General features: G+C 40.7%; 1 protein-coding gene across 1 annotated transcript; it reads right to left on the bottom strand.

Moving 5' to 3' along the window:
• Positions 1 to 7,928: 7,928 nt before the first annotated feature.
• LOC122487017 (olfactory receptor-like protein OLF4) lies at positions 7,929 to 10,050 on the bottom strand. Its single transcript, XM_043586864.1, has one exon. The coding sequence runs from the start codon at positions 9,812 to 9,814 to the stop codon at positions 8,798 to 8,800; it is 1,017 nt and encodes a 338-aa protein (XP_043442799.1). The 5' UTR covers positions 9,815 to 10,050; the 3' UTR covers positions 7,929 to 8,797.

The following is a 10,050-nucleotide window of genomic DNA, read 5'->3' as shown; positions in this document are numbered from 1 at the left end:
GCTGCTCCACATGGTCCGCTGGGACTTTTGCCTGTGGGGAGGCCATATGGCCTCTACTAAATGGCCCCCCAGCAGGGGAACTTCTTCTCCCCATGTGTCACACAGACGCTTCAGACCCTGCTCCTTGCTCCTGGGGATTCAACCTATTTCCTTACCAGAGCACTGCCAGGAACTGAGCTCCAAAACTTCAGACTCTGTGCTCCATTGTTTATAGAATCTGGTGATATTGAAACCCTTTCCTTTCTCCCTGACAATGGTTTTGGGGAACAGATTTCTTGTTCAGTCCCCTGCGAGTGTTTTCATTCTTGCTCTCCAGCTACTTTCAGGGGAGTGCTTTTCCTGCATTCTCCTCCTTTCTCTCTCTGTCCCCTCTCTGCAAAAACAGCTCTCTACCTCCTGTGGCTTTTCTCTCCCCCAGTTCACATTTCTGCACCAGGTACCTGACAAGTTCTGTGGCACAAGTTATGCAGAACATTATGTTAATCTTCAGATTGATTTCCTGTGTTCGAAATGGTTTGGTGCTGATCTAGCTGCATTTCAGGGACAAGACAAGCTCAGGATCTCCATGCTGCTCTGCCATCTTGATCCCTTCCAGTCTCCAAATCAATTTAAAAATTCCTTCCTACTTACTGTGGATTTTTAATGTCATCTGCCCTTATGCAAGGGAAGCTGATGAGAGAATTGAGAGGCTTAAGCTTGGTTCCCTCATATAATTCTACTGACAATGTTTGTATGAGATTCCTCCTGCTGCTGTAAAACATCGCTACGCTAGCTGCTTAAAACAAACACATACACACTCTTACAGTTCTGGAGTCAGAAGGTTGTAAGGAGTCTTGTCGGGGTAATGGCAAGATGTCCACAGGGTTGAGTTCCTTCTAGAGGCTCTGGGAAGAATCTCTTTCCTTTCCATTTCCAGTCTCTGTCGCTGGTCACCTGCAGTTCTTGGTTCATGGCTCTTCCTCCACTTTCAGAGCCAGCAGGGTAGCATTTTCAAAGTCTCTGTGACACCAACTCTTTTGTCTCCCTCCTCAACATTTGGGAGACCATCGTGATAACCTTAGCCCCACCTGGACAATCACAGCCAATCCTTTTATCTGAATGGCAGCTGATTAGCAGCCCTGTTCAATCTGCCATCTTAATCCTTCTTTGCTATAAAAATAACATGTTAAAGTACTGAGGATTATGATGTGGAGATATTTGGGAGGGCCTTCATCTGCCAGCTACACAGTATTTTTCATAACGATATTATTTTGGTCACTTGTGAAAGCAGTTAACGCAGAATTTGCACAACCCGAAGAATGAGCAAAAACACTGCTCCTTCAAAATTACCTGCAATGACAATATTCGGTGCAGAAGACTTAAAACTACCTACGCCTATCCCTAACACAAGATCACCTCCTTGCTAATCAAAGGGTGGTCCACAGACCCGGACCCACACATTAGCATCACCCAGGAGCTTGCTAGAAATGCAGAATCTCTGGGCCACCCAGGATGTGTGATCAGATTCTGCATTTGGAGGGGGATCTGTGTGGTTTCACAGGCACATTGAAGCTGGAGAAATGCTGGTCTGGATGGGTTTCTCACCTTTTGTGGTTCACATTTGTGGCAGGATAATATTTTTGGGTGCTTTCCTGGGGTTGTGTGTGTTTAGCAACATCCCTTCAGACATTGCCAGACATCCTCAGGAAAAATTCATTTCTGGCTGGGAACCACTGCCCCAGTTGGAGAACTAGAAACATACTGACAGAATCAAACTCAAAGCAACCACATACTCAGATATTAATTTAGACAGATGACTAGGCACCGCCATGCACAATTTCTATAATGTAGAATGGAGTTCTTAAATGTGCTTCCTTGGGGATAAAATGTTTGCAAAAATTAAATGAAACAATCCCTATGAAAAGTTAAGCCCACACTGTAGTACATTAAAAAGATGTAAATATATCTGTTATCATTAACATCATTTTATAAGAAGGGACCAAATGCCAGCTTTTAACTTTTGATAAAGTAAAAAATTTGTAATCGTGACGGCCAAAATGTCTTGAAGCCAATGCGTATAATGCCCAAGGTTTATTATCAGAAGAACTCAGTTCTCTCCCTTATTAAAAATAATAGACATTGTGTCACCTGGGTGGTTTAGTCGGTTGAGCATCTGACTCTTGACTTTGGCTTAGGTCATGATCTCATGGTTCATGAGATCGAGCTCCTTGTTGGGGTCTGCATTCAGAATGGAGCTTGCTTGGGATTCTCTCTCTCCCCCTCTCGTTTCCCCTCTCCAGCATGCTCTCTCTCTCTCTCTCTCTCTCTCTCTCAAACAAAAAGTTGTTAGACACTGGAAATAACAGAGTTGGGTCCCAAGATAAGTTAATGATTTGATAACACACCCAGTCCAGGGGGTTCCTCTGTCTTAGACTTGGAGAAAAGTGTAACTCAGAGTTGAGATAACATAGTGGAAGATTTACACAGCAGGAGGGGGCAGGTTATGGGAAAATGAGTGAAATATTCTTTATGTATTCACTTGATCTTTAACTGGGATTACGGAAAAAAAAATCCTTTATGTCCAGAGCAGTAACACTTGGGAATCATGTGCTTAGAGGTTGGAGTCACAAGAGGGAAATGTGCCTAATGAGTAAATATAGGGAGCTGTAAATACCTCCTGGTTCCTGTCTGTCAGCCTGTGCGACCTTCGACAGGAAGGGGCATGATTTTTGTCTATTTGCTCTGAGTCCTAATTCTGGCTGGGGACTGATGCTTCACTGCCTCCCTGCTGCCTCGGCTGAGGACAGTACTTTAGACCGTATCATCTTCGTCCAGGGAGGAATTCAGACTTCCACAAGGAGACCTTCCTATCAAATACCCCAGCCTGGTGAGTTGAACACCCCAGTGCCCCATGGATGAGAGGGTCAGAGAGAACGGAAGCCGAGAACATTAACCCGTCATCACCTGAGAACCAATTCAACTTATCCCAGAGCAAGTGATCACTGTGTTTATTTGCTTACCTAATTAGGGTATTTATTCAATGGTATTCAGTAGTATTTATGTCACTTTCACAGAGTGAATGCTACTAACACTTTAATGGTCTTTTATATTCTTTATGATTAAATTGCTATTATAGCAGTGCTAGAAAAATATGTTGAGATTGTCAAATTCTAATCAGGTGTGATTATGTTCCCTGGGGTATACTCATCAAGGTCTGCAAACAGCTTTGCCTGTCACACTGGAGAGGGGTGCACGGAGGTCAGGGATGCTCTGAACACCTTACAGTGCACAGGATGCTCCCCACCACAGGGCAGGCTCTGGGCAGGATGCCCATAGTGCAGAGACTGGGAAACCCTGAGTTAAACAATATCAATTATTATAACACAGCTACCTTCGGGTTCTTCTTTAGTCTTGTAATACTTGCTTTCCTGCCAGCAAATTCAGAGTAACCCTTTGGCTACCAGCTTAACAGTTTTAACCAAACACAACGTAACAGCTCTGTAAATTTTTTCCCCTAGGCTTCTGGGTGAAAAAGACATTTCCCAGGGCCTAATATCTTCCCAGGGGAATTCTACCCAACATTTAAAGAATAGTTAATACCTATTCTTTTGAAGCAGTTCCAAAAATAGAAATGGAAGGAAAACTTCCAAAGTTATTCTATGAAGCCAGCATTACCTTGATTCCAAAACCAAACAGGAACCCCACTAAAAATGAGAATTACAGACCAGTCTCCCTTATGAACATGGAAGCAAAAATGTTCAACAAGATACTAACAAACCAAATCCAACAATTCATTAAAAGAATTATTCACCACGATCACTTGGGATTTATTTTTGGGCCATAAGCGTGGTTCAATACCCACAAATAAACCAATGTAATACATCACATTAATGAAAGAAAGGATAAGAACCACATGATCCTCTCAGTAGATGCAGAAAAAACATTTGACAAAATACAGCATCCCTTCTTGATAAAAACCCACGAGAAAGTAGGGATAGAAGGAACGTATTTCAAGATTATAAAGGCCATACACAAAAGACCCACAGAATATCATCCTCAGTGGGGAAAAACTGAGAATTTCCCTCTAAGGTCAGGAACATGACCGGGATGTCCACTCACCACTGTTATTCAACATAGTGTTGGAAGTCCTAGCCTCAGCAATCAGATAACACAAAGAAATAAAAGGCATCAAAATTGGCAAGGACGAAGTCAAACTTTTACTCTTCGCAGATGACATGGAAAACCTGAAAGCCTCCCCTAACCCAGAAAACTGCTAGAACTGATGCATGAATTCAGCAAAGTTGCAAGATATAAAATCAATGTACAGAAATTGGTTTCAGTTCTTTATGCTAATATTGAAGCAGCAGAAAGACAAATCAAGGAATCAATCCTATTACAATTGCACCAAAAAATATAAATAAATAAAATATATAGGAATAAACTAACCAAAGAGGTAAAAAATCTGTATGCTGAAACTTTAGAAAGTTTATTAAAGAAATCAAAGAAGACACAAAGAAATAGAAAAAACATTCCATGTTCATGGATTGAAAAAGAAATATTGTTAAAATGCCGATACTACCCAAAGCAATCTACACATTCAATGCAATCCCTATCAAAATAACACCAGCATTTGGGGCACCTGGATGGCTCAGTCAGTTAAGCGTCTGACTTCGGCTCAGGTCATGATTTCACAGCTTGTAGGTTTGAGCCCCACGTTGGTCTCTGTGCTGACAGTTCAGAGCCTGGAGCCTGTTTTAGATTCTGTGTCTCCCTCTCTCTCTGACCTTCCCCCACTCACACTCTGTCTCTCTCTCTCTCTCTAAAAATAAACACTAAAAAAATTTCAAAAAAAAATTCAAAATAACACCAGAATTCTTCACAGAGCTAGAACAAACACTTTAAAAATATGTATGAAACCAGAAAAGACCCAAATAGACAAAGCAATCTTGAAAAAGAAAAACGAAGCAGGAGGCATCACAATTCTGGACTTCAAGCTGTATGACAAAGCTGTAATAATGAAGACAGTATGGTACTGGCACAAACACAGACACATAGATCAGTGGAACAGAATAGAGAACCCAGAAATGGACCCACAAATGTATGGCCAGCTAATCTTTGACAAAGCAGGAAAGAATATCCAATGGAAAAAAGAAAGTCTCTTCAGCAAATGGTGTTGGGAAAACTGGACAGTGGCATACAGAAGAATGAACCTGGACCATGTTCTTAACCACACACACACACACACACACACACCCTCAAAATGGATGGCAGGCCTAAATGTAAGACAGGAAACCATCAAAATCCCAGAGGAGAAAACAGATAGCAACCTCTTTGACCTTGGCCACAGCAACTTCTTACTGGACCCTTTTCTGGAGAGGGAAGGGTAACAAAAGCAAAAATGAACTATTGGGACCTCATCAAGATAAAAAGCTTTTGCACAGTGAGGGAAACAATCAGGAAAACTAGATGGCAACTGACAGAATAGAGAAGATATTTATTTGCAAATGACATATTGGATAAAGGGTTAGTATCCAAAATCTACAAAAAACTTAACAAACTCAACACCCAATAAACAAATAATCCAGTGAAGGAGTGGACAAAAGACATGAGCAGATACTTTTCCAAAGAAGACATCCCAATGACTAACAGGCACATGAAAAGATGCTCAGCATCACTCATCACCAGGAAAACAGAAATCAAAATCACAACGTGTTGCACTGCTGATGCAAATGCAACCTGGTGCAGCCACTCTGGAAAACGGCATGGAGATCGCTCAAAACATTAAAAATAGAGATACCCTCTGATCCAGAAATTGCGCAACTAGGTATTTATCCAAAGGACACAAAAATGCCGATTCAGAGGGCACATGTACCCCAATGTTTATAGCAGCACTATCAACAATAGCCAAATTTTAGAAAGAACCCAAATATCCATCAACTGATGAACGGATAAAGATTTATGTATACAGTGTGCACACACACACACGCACACACACACACACAGTGGAATATTACTCAGCAATCAAAAGGAATGAAATCTTGCCAGTTGCACAATATGGATGGACTAGAGTGTATTATGCTCAGTGAAATAAGTCAGTCAGAAAAGACAGATATCATATGATTTCATTTATATGTGGAATTTAAGATGAACAAAACATGAACATAGGGCAGGGGAAGGAAAAATAAGATAAAAAAGGACAGAGAGGCAAGCTGTAAGAGATAAATAAAGAGAACAAACTGAGGGTTGCTAGCGAGGTGTTTGGGGGGGTGGGCTAAATGGGTGATGGGCATTAAAGAGGGAACTTCTGGGGAACAATGAGAGTTGTATGTAAGTGATGAATCAATGGGTTCTCTTCTTGAAACTAATACTGCACTGTGTGTTAACGAACTGAACTTAAATAAATACATTTTTTAAAAGGAAAAATACTATACTCTTTGGCTTTGTGATAGTTTAGCCAAAACAATTAGGAATTTCATATTTAGATCACAAGTTATCTAGATCATAAGAACTGTCATGTATTCCTTCATGATGAGTGTTTATTAATGATAAGAGACATATTTATATTTTATGCTGCATAGACTAGCTGAGCACACTAAAGGAATTCTATGATTTAATTTTTACAAAAGTACAATCTATGAAGTAGTACTTTCACGAGCTCCATATTGTAAAAATGGGGCTTACAGGATTTTCTTGTTCTGTTCAAAGGCATAAAACAAGTAGGGATGTAGTCTTAATTGGAATTATGTCAGGATGTTTCCAGTTCTGAAACTCTGGGAAGTGGTTCTCAACCAGAGTTGTTGCTCTGCGGATATTTGTCCATGTCTGAAGGGATTCTGCTGAATACCTTCATCCACAGGACAGCACCCAACAAAAAGAATTTTCTAGTTTCAAGGGTCAATGGTGAGAAGGTGAGAAAACCTGCTCCACACTAAGGCTTCTCCAACCTCACTGTGCACACAATTCACCAGGGATTGTAGTTAAAATGCAAATTCTGATTCATCAGGGCTCCAGGGGCCCCAGCAACTCTGCTTCTCTAACAAGCTCCCTCATGGTGTTGATGCTACAGGTCTTGGTCTGTGGGGCACAGTCTGAGAGCAAAGTTGTGCTTCTGTGTTAGAAGAAATTTAAATTAGAATTAAAGTTGTTAAGATGTCAACACTACCGAAAAAATCTACAGATTGAATGTCATTATGGAAATAACAAATGGGGGGGTTGGGGAAAATTTTTTAAGCCCATCCTAAAATTAAATTTAAAACTTAAAATTTCAAAGCAGGAACACAGGATGCCATCCCATTTATTTATGTCTTCTTTAATTTCTTTCAGCAATATTTTATAGTTTTCATTTATAAGTGTTTTGCTTGTAACAGGTTAACCCATCATTCACCCCAGCAAATAAATGCCCTTAAACATTGCCACTGGTATTCCATACTTGACTGGGAGATGTACAACTTGAAAAGAAATGTAGTGCATACTAATACAAAGGACAATTTAAAATTTGCTTTATCATAATCGAGGTCATCTTTGACTTGAAGGCCATAGTAAGTCATTCTTTTTTTTAAATATTAAATTTATTGTCAAATTGGTTTCCATACAACACCCAGTGCTCATCCCGACAGGTGCCCTCCTCAATACCCATCACCCACCCTCCACTCCCTCCCACCCCTCCGTCAACCCTCAGTTTATTCTCACTTTTTAAGAGTCTCTGATGGTTTGCCTCCCTCCCTCTCTAACCTTTTTTTTCCCCTTCCCCTCCCCCATGGTCTTCTGTTAAGTTTCTCAGGATCCACATACGAGTGAAAACATAAGGTATCTGTCTTTCTCTGTATGACTTATTTCACTTAGCATAACACTCTCCACTTCCATCCACGTTGCCACAAAAGGCCAGATTTCATTCTTTCTCATTGCCACGTAGTATTCCATTGTGTATATAAACCATAATTTCTTTATCCATTCGTCAGTTGATGGACATTTAGGCTCTTTCCATCATTGGTCATTGTTGAAAGTGCTGCTATAAACATTGGGGTACAAGCATAGTAAGTCATTCTATTCATTCGAATTTCCTTTCTGTGTAGACTCCACTGGTAGACAAGTATTTGATAATCAGTTTGCCAGCGACTATGTAAGCAATGGTGACATACAGCCATGAAGCCATACAGCCAGAAGAGAACAGGATCCTAATTAGGAGAATAAAACCAATGGCCTGTTATGAAACACACTAGTATGTTCATTAGGAAGAGCAGGTAGAGATACACAAAGGAATGACAAACACAAAGTGAAAAACTGTGGTCTCAGATTTAGAATGGAATGGAATGGAATGGAATGGAATGGAATAGAATAGAATAGAATAGAATAGAATAGAATAGAATAGAATAGAATGGGATAGGATAAGATAGGATAGGATAGGATAGGATAGGATAGGAACAAATGGCTTACTTACCAAATTGAATTTTTCCATCAGAATGGTAACAAATGTCTATTCTCTTAGTAAAACTAAAGACATCTTGAAAGGGGTGATTTTTGTCATTTGGGAAGAAATTATTCTTAAGAAACCCAAGCAATTCAATGAGATAAATGGGAATTCCTAACTTTTCCATATCACAGGTTGGGAATCAATTTAGAAATAAAGAAAATGAAGGGAAAATTGTTGGATATCAGAGAGAGGGAAAAATTTAATAAATGACTGACTAAATTGTACTGAGTAGTTAAAAAAAAAACAAACTTCCAGGAAATAAGGAAGCAAATTCTATGTACAGAATTTGCTTTAAAAATCACAACTTCTGAGTCTAAACCTCTTAGGCCAGCCGTCATGGGAAATTCTTCAGCCCAAGACAATTAGCTTTTTTATAGCTGCCATTGCAGAGAATCTCCTCAGAGCGCCCTTTATGTCTCTGTTCCTCAGGCTGTAGATGAAGGGGTTCAGCATGGGCGTGACCACTGTGTACATCACCGAGGCTGTGGCACTTGAGTGTGAGCTCTGGGTAGCAGCAGAGCTGAGGTACACTCCTAGGCCAGTACAATAAAATAGAGAGACAACCGAGAGGTGAGATGCACAGGTGGAAAATGCCTTATACTTGCCCAGAGCTGATGAGATGCTACGTATGGAGGAAACTATCTTAGAATAAGAGTAAAGGACCCCAGCCAGGGGAGCACCACCCAGCAGCACAGTTGCAAAATACATCATCATGTCATTAAGAAAGGTGTCAGAACAGGCAAGTTGGATCATCTGATTGAGTTCACAGAAAAAGTGGGGGATTTCCACCTCTGTACAGAAGGACAGCCGCAACACCATTAAGGTTTGTAACAAGGAATACAGAACACTCATGATCCAGGACACCAGAACCAGGAGTCCACAGAGCTGGGGGTTCATGATGATTGTGTAGTGCAGGGGGTGACAGATGGCCACAAACCGGTCATAGGCCATCACACTCAGGAGAAAGTCATCCAACACTGAAAAGATTATGAAGAAGTTCATCTGTGCGATGCAGTCCTCATAGGTTACGACTTTGCTCTGGGTCTGGATGTTCCAGAGCATCTTTGGGATGGTGGTGGAGGTGAAGCAAATGTCTACAAAGGACAGGTTGGCCAGGAAGAAGTACATGGGCGTGTGGAGGTTGGGGTCTGTGCTGATGGCCAAGATGATGAGCAGATTTCCAAACACAGTGATCAGGTACATGGAGAGGAAAAGCCCAAATATGAGGGGCTGTAGTTCTGGTTCTTCTGAAAATCCTAGAAGAAAAAATTCTGAAATTTGTGTTCTGTTGCTCAGTTCCATGTGGTGGAGGTGGCTTCTTGGAAAGAAGGAAATGACATGAGTACATTTCACACAAACCTTCATTACTCACAGAATTGAAATACTACTTTTATAGTTTGGAGTCCAGAAATTCATTTTAATATGTTGTATGTGGATACGGTCCCCTTCAGGAATGCACTCGGACATATCTGATACGTTCTGTGTGTTTTTTTCAATCAGCTGCTTTCCTAAGGGATCATATATTTTACAGTTTTACTAAGAAGTTCTTCAAGAATTTCAGGAATATACATTGAGTGCTGACCATGTGTCAGGCACTATCT

The sequence above is a fragment of the Prionailurus bengalensis genome, chromosome A2, assembly GCF_016509475.1.
Source record: "Prionailurus bengalensis isolate Pbe53 chromosome A2, Fcat_Pben_1.1_paternal_pri, whole genome shotgun sequence".
In the NCBI taxonomy this organism is placed as follows: Eukaryota; Metazoa; Chordata; class Mammalia; order Carnivora; family Felidae; genus Prionailurus; species Prionailurus bengalensis.
This window is presented reverse-complemented; position numbering and strand designations above follow the sequence as displayed.

What these genes read in the sequence shown, in the direction of transcription:
- LOC122487017 (XM_043586864.1), bottom strand. Translation starts at nt 9,814, where the DNA reads ATGAAGGTTTGTGTGAAATGTACTCATGTCATTTCCTTCTTTCCAAGA.